The sequence below is a fragment of the Phalangium opilio genome, unplaced genomic scaffold, assembly GCF_054372755.1.
Source record: "Phalangium opilio isolate 3A_F unplaced genomic scaffold, DU_Popi_V2 ptg000246l_1, whole genome shotgun sequence".
In the NCBI taxonomy this organism is placed as follows: domain Eukaryota; kingdom Metazoa; phylum Arthropoda; class Arachnida; order Opiliones; family Phalangiidae; genus Phalangium; species Phalangium opilio.
This window is the reverse complement of record NW_028324225.1, coordinates 1,102,587-1,119,200: the sequence shown is the minus strand read 5'-3', so window position 1 is coordinate 1,119,200 and position 16,614 is coordinate 1,102,587. Positions and strand designations below refer to the sequence as shown.

Below are 16,614 nucleotides of genomic sequence, written 5' to 3'. Positions count from 1 at the left end.
CATGGGGTGCTGCTGGTCTATTGACATCTTTTCAAGCAAATTCTTTTCTCGAAGATAAAATCTGACCTTTTTCGATAGGGGTTAGAGAAAACACACCTTTATATATCTACGTGGTAGAGCGGGGATATATTTGGCCCCGGTAATTTTCACGTGACGTCACAATTGAGAGGTCCATCACGTCAAGGAGTTATAGCCGCGATCCAAGGTTGAATGAAAAGAAATATGAAAGAATAATGAAAAAGAAAACCTAGGTTTACAGCTTCAGATGGCAGAAATCTTCTTTAGTAATATTGATTTTTTTTCGTTCCCTTTCTTAATACTATCTGCTTTTACTGTACAAAATGTAGCGGAAACCATTCGGGCTGAAGGGAAGCAGAATTTTTGCAATTCAAGGTTAAACATCCTACTTTTAAGGCGTGAAAAAGTAAAGAAGCATATTTTACTCTATTTCTCAAATAACACAGCCATATCCATAAATGGAGTATGAAAGGAATAATTAAGAATTACTCAATTTTTATATCCGTTTCCGGTGTGCAAAAGGAATCAATTTCTTTATATACCATTTTAACACCTATTTCATACAGTACCTTTATAAATGTTAAATGGAGTATTTTAACGGTAAATATGAATTACTCCTTTTTAAAATGCATTTGGGGAGAGAAAATGGAATCAAATGCAGTATACACCATTTTGACACCTTCCCACACAGTACCTTTTTAAACCCTAAATGGTGTATGAAAGGAATCACTAGTAAAATACTCCATTTTTTAACACCATGAAAGGTGTAAAAATGGAATAAAACTTTATTTACTCCATTTTCCTGATTAGAAAACACCATAAAAGGAATAAACATATATCTTTACACCCCTGATACACCCTTAGAACACCATCTTTTTTTAGAGTGTTGCGTTACGTAGTTTATGGACGGTCCCTTTACGATATGTATGCAAATTTTATCGTCTTTTATACAGAAAAACTTGTCATTTAGCGCCAAACTTGACAAAAGGATGAAGGAAAAAGGATTGGTTTTGAATCCTACAATTATGTCTCGCGTAGTTGAAGTCCTTTTTCCTCGCGGGACCTCTGCACTTTTTGTAGACAAGGAATACATTATGACAGACTTACCCGTAATTGTTCAACCCGAAATGATCAAATCAAATAGAAAGATTTACGTTGGAAAAGAATCGTATGAACCAATATACTATTATTTTCTCATAAACAAACAACTGCCTCGTGACATTCTTGAAAACATCAACTATTTGTAAGTACCGCAAATGGTATTGTTGTTATAAGAATAGATGCCTTACAAGTTCTGAGATGTTTTGTGTGGGTTTCAATGACTAAAGAAAAGTCTTATAGTATTAGTCCTTTCAATTATTGGAAAAGAAGAACAATTCTGATTGCAGAGCCGAGCCCAGACAATTATTTAAATCTTAAGAGTTTTGCTCTTTTGAGAAACGAGATAGGCCTAATTGACACAATAAAGATTTGTTTTTATAGAAACAATATTTAAAGCTCGAAAATGATTATTTCCGAAGTTACGACCACTTTAAAACAACATTAAAATGGATGTATTTCCATTCGTGTCTTTATACTACTTAACTGAGAAAGAAACTCAATAGTTATAAGTTATTTCAATTGTCAGCATGTTCCACATTTATTAAGTCAAATATTGTTCTTTCAATGTTTTGTTTAGAACACTAATGATTTTGGAGACTCGCCAAAGAAGACCAGGACAAAATAACAATGCTTTTAAGCACCGTGAATTATTTTGGGAGAACGGCAATCAAATTCAAGACGCGACTCCGTTGTCTCTTGGGTTTCTTGCTCCCATTTTTATCATATACCTCTACGGAATTGCAGTTGCCACTGCTGTCGCCATTTGTGAGATGTTATCCATTTTGAAGAATCTCTTGTCATGATTAGACTCTTCATAAATGATAACGATTAGCTTGTTCAATTCTATGATAGATTAATGATTTAAACAAAAATGAATGAATATGAAATTTATCTCTCAGAAAAAAAGCTAACATAAACTATGGGTGTTCCTGAGTATGCCATCATTTAAGGGTTTGTTTTGTGTCAAACTGAGTGAAAATTGTAAGGAACATGGGGTCTACAAAATTTAGGTAAGCAGGTATGGGTTCCCAAACACTTGATTTTAAAACAACGAAATGGTCACACATGTGAAGTAACATGTATCAGCATTCAAACGTTTCCAATCAAGATCGTTATTGCACCTTTATCCGGCCTAAGTGTACTTTTTAATGGGTATGAATGTGTGAACACTGGGACAACATGCGTGATTATTTCCTTGTTTTGGGGGCCAGTGTTTGGAGCCCATATACCAGTAACCAGGAATTTATCACATCGGAGTTACAAAGAAATATTTTTTATACTGTGATCAAAATCTTTTTAAAGCCCAGCCTTTTTTAATATAAATGTGGTGAAAATGTTTCACTTCATCCTGAGATTTGAGGTGTTTAACATTTTTTAAAGGAGATTTGCCTCTGTTCTAACCGATGAGCAATTGTATTAAAAACATTTAAAGGCCCTTTCTCTATATCTTTTTCCATTTTAGCAGAATTTCCCTGACCCATCCTTCTTCTCTCCCATTGGCTTTCATTAAAATGGACCTTTTCTTAGCATGTGGATGATTTTAAAATTTAATTTTATTTCTAAGATTAAAACCCGTAAAATTCCGCACGACTGTGCGGGGTTCGCATCGATAGAAAAACTCAACCACAACCATGATGTGAAGTTTGAACTGCCTTAACTTAAATTTGTGTTGTAGACCGGATATTCTTAAATTTTACACTTTCCCCTCAGTTTGACCCTAAGAAGAACAGACCCATTAATTTTTGACAGACTTGTCTTAAACACCATGAATTTCATAATTTCATCGCTTTAGTATCGATCACCAATGCCTTGTATTAGTTCTTTTTTCCAATAATCGATTTATATAACTTGTTTCATAAAATATAAAAGAAATATTCTAATTAAGAATAGAACATGCTATGAGCTACAAACGTGAATCTCGAAGAAGACCAAAGATTAGAGAAAGTTACCTGTCCAAAATTAATATTTGGTGCATGCTTTTAAAAACTTTAAAATATCTATTCTATAAAGAAATTTCCTTAAATGTAACGAAGCTTTTTGTTAGTAAATATAGTATTTTTCGTGCGAGAAGCGAGAATCACAATGAGCATATTTTACATAATATCGAAGTAAATGCTATTAACGTTTATCTTGCCTACACTAGCTTCCATAAAGTAACCTCTTAAAAATATATACTATGCTGTCACGTAATCAAATTCAGATTAATATTATTTCGCTCGTTCCATTTAAATTGTTGATTGCTGTTGTCGTCAACTGGATTGATCATAACTCAAAAGATTGCCATTCTTTTTATAATAAACCTGAGTTTGAAAGAACGAAAGTCACAGAATAAATGTATTTCGTAGGGTAAAATTTAGCACAAATTTAATAAATTTCATTAGAAGTGAATATCATTTTAAGTTTTTTTTGGTTATTTTGAATCCACGTCAATCTTTCTCATATTTTTATTTTAATAAATAAGACTTCTAGCTAAATGTAACAAAGAACATGGAGCAACTCTTAAAATTTCGATAACAAGATCACAGAGAGCTTTTAATTCTAAATACTTTTAAGGCATAAAAATTGATGGTAATCGGAGATAAAGGGTGAAAAAAGATTAAAATATTCAAGATCCCTCTCCCATATCTCAAGCTGGTTTACGTAAGTGGTCTATGTAATGATAGTCATAGCCAGCAGTTCATTGGACACGTAGAAACTCATTATATTTCTGTAAATAAGGTTTCATACAACACAATTTCTCATTTTGAAAAGTCAAATAGTTACAATCATTACAGAGCCATTTTGCACGAAAATAAACAAAGGTTATCGCCTGGTAAAATAAAATAAAGGGAAAGGTGTAGTAATAAAAGTTGTAAAATATCTGAAAGTGCTTTCTACATTCGGTAAATGTTTCGCAAGAGTACAGAAACAATTATCGGATCCCCGAAAAAATATCTAAAATAAATTAAAATATTTAACCCATTCCCAAGATGCTTGAAGGAAATAATTCACTAGAATTTAAGTTTGGAACAATAGTTGTAAGTATAAATATTTTGTATTATTCTTCCCAAGATACAAGATAAAAACCAAACTTTTATATTGCAAATGTATATAACTTTAAAAAACACATCACGAAACATTTTACAGGATAGCCAGAATTTGGGACCACTCATTGTAAATGGCCTTATTACATATAACAATTATTTGAGGGTTTTTCACACGGCTTACATCCTGTGTAATATACGGAATGTAACGTGAGTAACTTAATACAGCAATATCAGTAAAAACACATTGCATGTTATTACTTGCCAATTCAATATTTGCGCTACCCTTTACATTAGATTGAGATTTGTACCATTTCTAAACATCACGGAAACACTTTGGAAGGTCTACGGTTACCAAAATAAAATTATCTATCACACACTTGCCGCCGCAACTCAGCTAAAGGTTTAGTATCCAAAATTTTTATAATGTTCCCAGTTGAACTCATATAGTGCTAAAACATTTACCCACTCAGTTAATTAAAAGACTTAAAACCTTGAAATAAACAATGGTTTACTTAACAAAAAATTAAATTTAGAACAACTTTATCTTGATTGAAAAACCAAACAAATTATCTACCTCGTTTTCAACAGGTTATTGACATGTCATTAGAAAGTTTTTCATTACAACCTGAAGATGTTTTTCGTTATCACGTTTCTCCAACCATGTTGATGGGTGATAACCGCATTGCAACATGCGTCAACCCAGACAATGAACACGACACCCGTTTATCTATCAATGGTTTGGATGCGCACACGTGGTGTCTCATCGCAACGGCTATGTTTCTTCTGTCTATGGTGTCAACGTTGAATACTCTTTTGCGATCAAAAATATTAGGGGGAAGCACCAGAACTGAAAAAGGTATGATTAGAAATCGAAACCTAAACAGTTGAACTTTAATTGATACGTCAGGTATTGTTACAAACCAAGTCAATTTGCATTAAATTCAACGATTTTCAGAATGGATTTCTGCATTGTGGACCAACTTCAACCAATATATTTTGCAATATTTATCGGATTTCTTAGAGAATAGTTTCGAGAATTTGAAATCACCGAAGCTCTTGCTGTGCGGATGGCTACTTGGCTGCACTGTGTTGACCAGATGCTTTTCGGGTGCTTTGAAATCAGATTTTCTTCTATCAAATGAAAAATATATAAACACAATTGACGATATTTGTCAGCAGAAAAACATTACTTTAATGATGCCGGAAAATGCTGTTATGCATTTGTCTATGCATTTGTGATTTTCGTCGTGTGACTTCCGATGGAGAGCAGTGTATAATCAGCCATAATTTGGTAACTGGGCATTAAGGTTCAGTAATACGTCATAATCTCATCTCTCGTTGTTGTGCAGTGTCAAAAATGTAGTAGATGTATGTAAATTTTATGGCCTTTCATACAGAGAAACTCGACTTTTAGCGCCAAACTTAGAAAAAAGATGAATCAAAAAGGATTGGTTTTGAATCCTACAATTATGTCTCGCGTAGTTGAAGTCCTTTTTCCTCGCGGCACCTCTGCACTTTTTGTAGACAAGGAATACATTATGACAGAATTACCCCCAATTGTTCAACCCGAAATGATCAAATCAAATAGAAAGATTTACGTTGGAAATTAATCGTACGAACCAAAATACTTTCATTTTCTCATTAACAAACAACTGCCTCGTGACATTCTTGAAAACATCAATTATTTGTAAGTACCGCAAAAGGTGTTGTTGTTATATAAATAGATGTCTTACAATTTTTAAGATTTTTGGTGTGGGTATCAAATGACAAAAGAAAAGGATCATAGTATTGCTCCTTTCAATTATTAGGAAAGAGATGTTGAGATTTTTTATAAATTTAATTACGAGATCAAATCAAAATCATCAAATCAGGAGAATAGTTAACACAATTTGACAACTTTGAAGGAAAGCCTTATCCTTACTCGAGAACATTTCTGATTTCTACAGCACAATTTATTCACTGGTAACAACTGGTAGCTAATAAAATGAATATTGCAGAACGGAGCCTTGACGATTTGTTAAAGCTTAAGAGTTTGCTCTTTTGGGGAACGAGATAATTGACACAAAAAAGATTTGTTTTTACAGAAACAATATTTAAAGCTCGAAAATGTTTAATTAGGAAGTTAGAATCAGTTTAATTATGGGAAATGTAGTGTTTAAAACATCATTAAAGTTTATGTATTTCAGTTCGTGTCTTTATACTACTTAACACTGTGGAACAAACTCAACAGTTATAAGTTATTTAAAATGTCCTGCTCCACATTTATTAAGTCAAATTTTGCTGATTCATTGTTTTTTATAGAACTCTAATGTTTTTGGAGACTCGTCAAAGAACGCCAGGACAAAATAATCATGACTTTGTACATCGAGAACTATTTTGGAAGAATGGCTATCAAATTCAAGACGCGACTGCGTTGTCTCTTGGGTTCCTTGGTCCCATTTTTACCATATACTTCTACGGAATTGCATTCGCCACTGCCGTCGCCATTTGTGAGATTTTCTCCATTTTGACGAATGTCTTGTCATGAGCCTTCTATTTAAAGAAGCATCAATTAAATATATTCCCAACTTTAAAAATTAATTTCACTATATCGAGAGTTATATCGCATTGTTGTGCGCTTTGATTTTTTACCGCTAGCACTCTTTCCGACCGAATTATTTAACCAGCAAAATCGAGATAACAATGATATTTTGGACAACTAGAAATCGCTATATACAAAATTTGTGCATGGATGAAGGATGCGCTTGAAAAACATTCGACGCTCTACAGGATGTGGAACCCCCTATACTAAAAAGTAGACAGGTCGATACTAACGCCGTCTGGCTATCAGCGCTGGAAATCCTCGCGTGAAAAATAAAATGTACTACAAATCCTGTAGAGCGTCGAAGTTTTTTCACGCGCATCCTTCATCCATGGTTTGTGGGTGTAGTCATAATGTAAACAGAAGAAGTTTCTCAATAAAAAGTGCGAGGATGGTGCCAGAGGCTAAAGCCATGATCCAACCTTCTTACTACATTAATCCGTGTTTTGTCAAACTGAGTGAAAAGTGTGAAAGAACAAGGGGCCTACAACATTGCCAATTGATATATTAGTGTTTTAACAATTTAAATAGTACCCGTTTATGTGATGACACCAAGCGCAAGAATATATTGATAGAGTTATCGCCTCGCTTTGAACAGTAGGTGTAGGCCTAATTATTCACTAGACACTGTAGACACGTGCCTAGGGGCCCCGGTGCTTAAGGGAGGGTGAAGTAGAAAATGAAGTGATTTTTTATCGATTCTTCTACCAATTATAAGACCATTCTGCATAGTGAAACATTCAGGAAATTCTTCCGAATGATTTTAAAATTCAAATTAGGTTCAGATTTTAAGGATAGTTTTAAACAAGGACTGCCGACCAATCGCGTAACGCCCTGCCTTTTTGTTAACAAAATTCTCGTGGCACGCGCCACGATTGTCACGCGCCACGATTGTCACGCGCCACGATTGTCACGTCGCGCGCCTAATTTTATCAAATCTCGTGATAAATTTCTTTCAACACGGAACGTGCCACGAGAATTTTGTTAAAAAAAAGGCAGGGCGTTACGCGATTGGTCGGCAGTCCTTGTTTAAAATTATCCTTAAAATCTGTACCTAATTTGGATTTTAAAATCATTCGGAAGTATTTCCTGAATGTTTCACTATGCAGACTGGTCTTATAATTAGTAGAAGAACCTATAAAAAATGCCTTGATTTTCCACTTCACCCTCCCTTTAGCGGGCTACCGATGGTCAGCCCTAAGCTCTCAGCGGACATATCGCAGTGGGTCCCCGAATACATAGTGCCTAGGGGGCCTGAGAGCTAATATGTGATAGATGCAAAATACAAGAAGTGAAAATACGTATTATATGAAAATAGTCATAAGGAAATTAAAGGAATATTACGCAAAATAGGCAATGAAAATATTTAGCACAAATTTGCTCTGCACCCCCCTTAAATTTATTTAATAATAATGGATAATCAATTATAATAGAAGCTTAATTTGTACAAAAGACGTTTGTCCAACAAAACGATTTGAAAGAGTAACAACACGTTGAATAATTTCTTAATTTTTTCCATGTTAAAATGTTTTTTCAAAAATGTTCATAAAAATAGATTTGTGCAAAAAAACGTTTCATCCCTCAGAGACCTATTGTGGATTGCGATAAACCAAGCATAAATCAGTAAATCACCATGCTAGAAAATAAATTTAATAAAATGTTTAAAATAACAATCACATGACCATGAAATATTCGTGTTTCGATTAACAAAATCTCACTGCTATGATCAAAATAAAGATTAACACTATTTGATTCTCCAAAGACTCGTTTCTAATGAACACAGATTTGGCACCTTCACGAAATCACAAAATCTGTAACGAAATCACAAAATCAGTAAAGAAATCACCAAATCAAATGAAAAAATCACAAAATCAGTAAAGAATTCAAAAAATCAATAAAGAAATCACAAAATCAGTAAAGAAATCAGAAAATCAAATAAAAAATCACAAAATCACTAATGAAATCGTGACATCCATTTGAAAATTCACGAAATCCCAAAAAGAAAATCACAAAATCCGACGAAATCACGAGAAAAATCTCAAAATCCGATGAAATCTGGATTTTATCGAATTTTGAAATAAAATCAAAATGCGACGAAATCAAATGAAATCCAACGAAATCTGACAAAATCAAACCAAATCCGAAGTAATCAAATTGGATTTCGAAATCCCGTACACTTTTCAAAAATGTCAGAAAGAAAAACCTCGTAAAAATGGCAATGAACGAGAAGCCTACAATATCTAGTTATACAGAGATACGGTCTCCCAAAACACTTAACCTTAAAGTAGGGTTATAGATTTAATATTTCGTTATATTTTAATGAGAAAAGAAACATAAGTGCAAATAGGAAACATTTCCTCAAATAGCTGCCAAGATCTCTCAGAATCGTACACCTACTTTGTCTTGTGGTGCCGATGTTCTCGAATGGGCGGAGTCGCAGGGAAAATACGACATACAAATCCGTTGGGGTAGGATTGCACTTTACGTGACCCATCCAACTAACAATGGTTTCTAGTTAATTGGACCATGAGGAGTCCGAAAAAAATAGTTAAAAAAATTATTTGGCCGCCGCAAGTTTTGAAAATTTTAAAATCCATGCACTTACCGCCATTGAAATCGCTATCCCCTTAACGCATTCTGCACTCAATCTTTCAAAATAAGCCGATGGTGACTGTGAAAAATTGACGTACTCGCGCCGGAGTTATAGCTATGGAATTTTTTAAGCTTACGGAAACCGTTTATTTCTGAATAAAGGACGGAAATATAAATGCGAGAAAAACTGAAATGTTTTGGGAAAATCGTTGAATTTTTCGGGAATTCGATAATTGTTAACGGTAAATTTTGGAAAAAGCCGTCAAATTATTCGGGGATTTTTTTTAAATCACTCAACATTATTTTGTAAAATGAGTCAAATCCTTGGGATATTTGTCAAATGTGAACGGGAGTACAACTATATTTTGGAAAAGGCGCCAATTTATTTCTACAATATTTTGGAAAAGGCGACAAACTATTGGTCAATTAACAATCCTTGGTAAATTTGATTTTTTTGTAAAAAAATTTGAAATAAAAGGCGTAGAGCTATTGCAACTATGTTTTAGAAAAGGTGTTAAATTATAGGGAAATAAATAAATAACGTCAATATTTCTGAAAAGGAGTCTAGTTTTTTTGCAACTATATTTTGGGAAAGGCGACAAATTATCGAGCAAGTAACAAATGTCAACATCAATATTTTGGAAAAGGCGTTAATTTATTTCAACAATATTTCGGAAAAGGCGACAAATTATTGGGCAGTTAGCAAATGTCAACATCAATATATTGGAAAAGGCTTCAATTTATTTCAGCTATATTTTGGAAAAGGCGTTAATTTATTTCAACTATATTTTGGAAAAAGCGTTAATTTATTTCAACTATATTTTGGAAAAGGCGTTAATTTATTTCAACTATATTTTGGAAAAGGTGTCAATTTATTTCAATTATATTTTGGAAAAGGCGTTAATTTATTTCAACTATATTTTGGAAAAGGCGTCAATTTATTTCAACCATATTTTAGAAAAGGCGTCAATTTATTTCGACTATATTTTGGAAAAGGCGTCAATTTTTTTCAACTATATTTTGGAAAAGGCGTCAATTTATTTCAACTATATTTTGGAAAAGGCGTCAATTTATTTCAACTATATTTTGGAAAAGGCGCCAATTTATTTCAACTATATTTTGGAAAAGGCGACAAACTATTGGTCAATTAACAAACTTCAACATCAATATTTAGGAAGTCATTGCAACTATATTTTGGAGGTCATTGCAACTATATTTTGGAAAGAGTGCCTATTTTTCGGAAATTTGATAAATGTGAAGGACGATATTTTGGAAATGGTGTCAAATTATTCGGGAATTTGATAAATGTGAATGACTATATTTTGGAAAGGTGTCAAATTATTCGGGAATTTGATAAATGTGAATGACGATATTTTGGAAAAGGTGTAAAATTATTCGGGAATTTGACAAATGTGAAGGACGATATTTTGGAAAAGGTGTCATATTTTTCGGGAATTTGACAAATGTGAAGGACGATATTTTGGAAAAGGTGTCATATTATTCGGGAATTTGATAAATGTGAAGGACAATATTTTGGAAAAGGTGTCAAATTATACCTGAATTTGTTAAATGTGAAGGACGATATTTTGGAAAAGGTGTCATATTATTCGGGAATTTGACAAATATGAAGGACGATATTTTGGAAAATGTGTCATTATTCTGGAATTTGATAAATGTGAAAGACGATATTTTGGAAAAGCCGTCAAATTATCCCTGGATTTGATAAATGTGAAGGACAAAATTTTGGAAAAGGCGTCAAATTATTCCTGAGCTTGTTTAATGTGAAGGACGATATTTTGGAAAAGGCATCAAATTATTCCTGAATTTGGTAAATGTAAAGGACGATATTTTTGAAAAGGTGTTTACATTTATCAAATTGCCGAAAAATAGGCACTCTTTCCAAAATATAGTTGCAATGACTTCCAAAATATTGATGTTGAAGTTTGTTAATTGACCAATAGTTTGTCGCCTTTTCCAAAATATGGTTGAAATAAATTGACGCCTTTTCCAAAATATAGTTGAAATAAATTGACGCCTTTTCCAAAATATAGTTGAAATAAATTGACGCCTTTTCCAAAATATAGTTGAAATAAATTGGCGCCTTTTCCAAAATATAGTTGAAATAAATTTGCGCCTTTTCCAAAATATAGTCGAAATAAATTGACGCCTTTTCCAAAATATGGTTGAAATAAATTGACGCCTTTTCCAAAATATAGTTGAAATAAATTGACGCCTTTTCCAAAATATAGTTGAAATAAATTAACGCTTTTTCCAAAATATAGTTGAAATAAATTAACGCCTTTTCCAAAATATAATTGAAATAAATTGACGCCTTTTCCAAAATATAATTGAAATAAATTGACGCCTTTTCCAAAATATAGTTGAAATAAATTAACGCCTTTTCCAAAATATTGATGTTGACATTTGGTACTTTCTTGATAATTTGTCGCCTTTCCCAAAATATAGTTGCAAAAAAACTAGACTCCTTTTCAGAAATATTGACGTTGACATTTGCTAATTTCCCTATAATTTAACACCTTTTCTAAAACATAGTTGCAATAGCTCTACGCCTTTTATTTCAAATTTTTTACAAAAAATCAAATTTACCAAGGATTTTTAATTGACCAATAGTTTGTCGCCTTTTCCAAAATATTGTTGAAATAAATTGGCGCCTTTTCCAAAATATAGTTGTACTCCCGTTCACATTTGACAAATATCCCAAGGATTTGACACATTTTACAAAATAATGTTGAGTGATTTAAAAAAAATCCCCGAATAATTTGACGGCTTTTTCCAAAATTTACCGTTATCAATTATCGAATTCCCGAAAAATTCAACGATTTTCCCAAAACATTTCAGTTTTTCTCGCATTTATATTTCCGTCCTTTATTCAGAAATAAACGGTTTCCGTAAGCTTAAAAAATTCCATAGCTATAACTCCGGCGCGAGTACGTCAATTTTTCACAGTCACCCTCGGCTTAATTTGAAAGATTGAGTGCAGAATGCGTTAAGGGGATAGCGATTTCAATGGCGGTAAGTGCATGGATTTTAAAATTTTCCAAAAAATTTTTTGACCAATTTGCGGCGGCCAAATAATTTTTTAACTATTTTTTTCTGACTCCTCATGGTCCAATTAACTAGAAACCATTGTTAGTTGGATGAGTCACGTAAAGTGCAATCCTACCCAATAGTGCTCTTTTCTTGTTGTATTACTTGAGTAACTTTAGTCATACTATTTACGATTAGATCGGTATTTCACATCGACATAGCCATCATTATCTGCAAATATCCTAATAAACATTTTCTACTAATTATGGAATATGCGCGATTATTTTCCAAATGGAAGTGCTCAGTGTTTTCAGACGTGATATGGAATAAACCACTTCGCATCGCTTAGAAACCCCAATCAGTGCCTACTAAAAGGAGGCTCGTAGAAACTAAATTATCCGTCCACCCCTTTCTAACATGGTAATGGCTTGGTCCTACAGTTTCACGCATGCGCATTAGGTGCAACATAGAGAAAAATTCAGACCAATGTTTACAGCTCTACCTCCTAGGCTCCTACGTTTTGTGAGTCTCGGTTTCTTTTTTAACCCTCTGGAATTTCCTATCACGTGACGTACTACTCGTCCACTTTGCGCCGAGGCAACTTAGGCAAGTGCGCTTTGGAGATAGAAACTACCTGGCCGTTAAAGTGTCTCTCTTTTTGACTTTCGTTATCATTCTTGGCCACCACAGTTTCTTGATAATTAATATTAAGCAGGCATGTAATTTTTCTACATCATTGTTCGCTTGCAACTGATGACGTTATTGGACATTAGAACTGTTGGATTTAGGAAAAAATACGAAAAACTCGAGTATAGTTTTAGTATTCGGAAATTAATACAAAAATACGAATAAAAGGTTTAGAGCTAAAACTTTGCAATGGATAAATATTTACAAAAATGGAAACAATCCTCGAAACAGGATTCCAAAAGTTTGAAATCTCAAACGTGTTTACCGAGTGAAGAAACAAAATCATCAAACTCAGAGGCAGAGCCGGATGCTGTCACAGATCCTGAAGCTGCTGACGAGGATTTTAACTCTCAAGCATGTGTGGCCAGCACTTCGTCGCCTTACAGTGGAGTAAAATCCACAAGCGTTTGCAGCCTCAATTTGAAGAAGATGATCAACTGTCGAAAGTTTCAATCACAGTGGAACGATAAGTTTCCGTGGCTCAATTATGAAAAAGACAAAGAAATGGTTTTTTGTAAAATTTGTCAATCTGCTGTTGCAGAGAAAACTGTCGTGGGAAGTGTTTTATCCACTAGGGCAACTATTAATGCATTTGTTAATGATGGATTCAGCAACTGGAAGAAAGCTATTGAAAGGTTTTCAAAGCACGAACACTGTTCTTTTCATAGAGCTGCTTCGAATGCTTCTTTTTCAAAAAGAAATGCTTGTGTCTCAAGACTCTCGGCTGTATTATCCGCCTGGAAGCTCAAAGAAATGAGACAATCGCGTCAAGCCTTAAAAGTAATTTTTTCTTCCATTCTGTATTTGGCTAAGCAAGGAATTTCCATATGAGGACACACGGACCAATCTTCCAATCTTAATCAGTTACTCCTTTTACGCGCCGAAGATATCCCAGAACTCAAACGTTGGCTAGATCGGAAAACTAAGTGGATTTCACCCGAAGTCGTCAATGAGTTAATATCTTTGCTCGGGAAATCTACTGTTCGGCAAGTAATCGGTGATGTTAAACAGTCCAAGTATTACAGCATTTCTATTGACGAAACCACTGATATTTCAGTGAAAGAGCAGGTGGCTTTCTGTTTTCGTATTGTTGATGACAACTTTGATATTCACGAACACTTTGTAGGCTTTTACGAAACACCGTTGACATCTGCTGAAACTTTGTTTTCCATACTAAATGATGTATGGATACGTTGCGAATTAGACATCTCGAATTGTCGTGGTCAATGTTATGACGGAGCAAGTAATGTAAGCGGTCATTTGACTGGTCTTCGCTCTCGGGTACTGGAAGTAGAGAAGAGAGCAGTATACGTCCATTGTTGCGCGCATAATCTCAATCTTGTGGTACAGGATACTCTTGAAAAAATCACACCTGTCCGAAATTTCATTGGAATTGCCAAAGATCTAATCACTTTTGTCAAAGCATCAGCTAAAAGAACCTCAGCTTTTAAGGCTTTTCAAGCGAACGAAGAAAATTCCAGCTCAGAGAACTTGCGATCATTTTGTCCAACTAGATGGTGCGTTCGGGTTTCATCGCTAAAAATGTTGTTATCGAACTATTCAGTTCTTCAAGAGTTTCTTGAAAACACCTCAAGAACGGACAATAGTGCAGCTGGTTTCAAGGCTTCGGGATTTTTAACGGCGATCAAAAAATTTAATTTTTTTGTTCCATTTAAAAACAATCATTACTGTCTTTGATCGTTTGGAGATTTTGAATGATGAAATGCAAAAAGTAAATTTAAACTATAAAGAAGCTCGGGAAAAGATTAACAACATTTTACGAATTCTTAAGAACAACCGGGAGGAAGGATTTGAAGATTAAGGAAAATTACTCGCTTGACCGCCAATAGCTTAGGAATCCTGTAAGTAGGAGTTGTTTTAAACAGTTAGTCATCATTGACCACTAACAGGAAAAGTAAGAAGTGTATTAACCATTAAGCAATTTATTTAAACAGAATACCGCAAAACTCTACAAGTGCAAGTGGATCGGACCGCCCAACTCGTCAAAGAAAGATACCAAAGAAATATGATGACGGTAGCACACCTACGAATTTCCGTACATTGCGGGATTCCTACAGGAAAGATATTTTTGAAATTTTGGACCAAACAGTTTCTAGTTTGGAGGACCGTTTTGATCCCAAAGTCATGAACCATATGGAGGACATTGAAAAGTTCATTATAGGAGATAAAACTGTTTCTGTGGACAGAATGATGGAATTCTATGGAACGGACTTTAATAGGAATCGCTTGCTATTGCACCGAGACATGCTTTTGGATGCCGCTGGTTCCGAAAAAAATAGTTTTTCTTGTATTGCTGATGTGGTTTCTTTTTTGCGTGAGCGCCAATCCCTTAAAACCATGCTCTCAGAACTTACTAAACTTTTGAGAATTCTATTAACTATACCGGTAAGCTCTGCCACAGCTGAAAGATCTTTTAGCACTTTGCGAAGACTGAAAACTTTCCTTCGAAACACTATTGGCCAAGAAAGACTAAATGGGTTAGCTATTCTACACATATATAAAGATTTGGCCGAAAGTATTGATATTGATTGTGTCGTCAATTCTTTTATAAGTAAATCTGATATAAGAAAAAATACATTCTATGTAGAACAGACTTGAAATTCTAAATTGTAGAATTGTGACAACCGCCACAGGCTGTAAAACGTGATACTAATAAATTTCTTCTTCTTAATTTTTGCTCCTATACTGTAATTGAACCTTTTCAACTTGGGCTTATAATATGAGTCACAAAAGCCCGACACCCTTCTCTTTCAACAGATTCTTTGGGTGTTGACTTGGGCCCCAGCCCCCCCTAGGAACAATAGAGATCTACGCCCCTGCAGTCTCAACGTCAAAAGACTTCAATACTGCCAGCTTTTCAGTTAAACGTGTGACTAGAAACCGTTTGTAACTTTCGGCTATAAATTTCTTGTTTTTCGTCTTGAAAATCCCCGCATTAAGGAGTCTTTTCGCAAAGACAAATTTATCTCGTTTATTTGGTTTCCTATTTTTTGAGCGCAAATTAGCGTCTCCACCTGGCGGCATAGTTCTCTTAGGTTTTTTCGCTATCTCAAGTAGAGATTTACGCTCCACATAGTTTTTTGCACTATTTCTGTTAAACAACGTCTTGTTTTTAAGATAGTACCGTTTACACTTAAGTTTGTTAGTTTTATCATGTTTCAATGATTTAAGGTCCGTCCACACTACGGCTTTTTTTCGGCTTCGCGCGCTTCGCACGCCAGTTGCGCGCCTTTTCCACACACAAAAAACGTCGCTTCGCACGCATGAAACGCGTGGTACGCAGCTCCCCAAAAAATCTTTGAAATGACGAACATTTTCGCGTCGTTCGCGCCTACGCAGCCAATCAGGAGAGACATTGAATTACGTCATCATTTAAGATGGCGCTGATCTGTGAAGCACATCGGAGACAGTTTTTAGAATTAAATAACCTTATTATTTATTCCCTGCTTCTAATAAAGCGTAGAAATAAAATAAAAAAAATAAAAACAAAAGAAGGATATGGGTTAGGGAAGTATTTGCTGACCGTGAGATGGACGGTGA

The 16,614-nt window shown here is 34.4% G+C and overlaps 1 protein-coding gene across 1 annotated transcript; it reads left to right on the top strand.

Annotated features, from left to right (window-relative positions):
• The first annotated feature begins 13,242 nt into the window (after positions 1 to 13,242).
• On the top strand, positions 13,243 to 15,672 carry LOC149611162 (zinc finger MYM-type protein 1-like). The gene is made up of 5 exons (XM_089858442.1): positions 13,243 to 13,833; positions 13,918 to 14,334; positions 14,404 to 14,570; positions 14,904 to 14,915; positions 15,009 to 15,672. The coding sequence occupies exons 1-5, from the start codon at positions 13,243 to 13,245 to the stop codon at positions 15,670 to 15,672; spliced, it is 1,851 nt and encodes a 616-aa protein (XP_089714568.1).
• Positions 15,673 to 16,614: the final 942 nt, after the last annotated feature.

What these genes read in the sequence shown, in the direction of transcription:
- LOC149611162 (XM_089858442.1), top strand. Translation starts at nt 13,243, where the DNA reads ATGGATAAATATTTACAAAAATGGAAACAATCCTCGAAACAGGATTCC. An exon ending in AATCGCGTCAAGCCTTAAAA is followed by an intron (nt 13,834 to 13,917) that starts GTAATTTTTTCT and finishes AATCTTAATCAG; the next exon opens with TTACTCCTTTTACGCGCCGA. An exon ending in TGACTGGTCTTCGCTCTCGG is followed by an intron (nt 14,335 to 14,403) that starts GTACTGGAAGTA and finishes CTTGTGGTACAG; the next exon opens with GATACTCTTGAAAAAATCAC.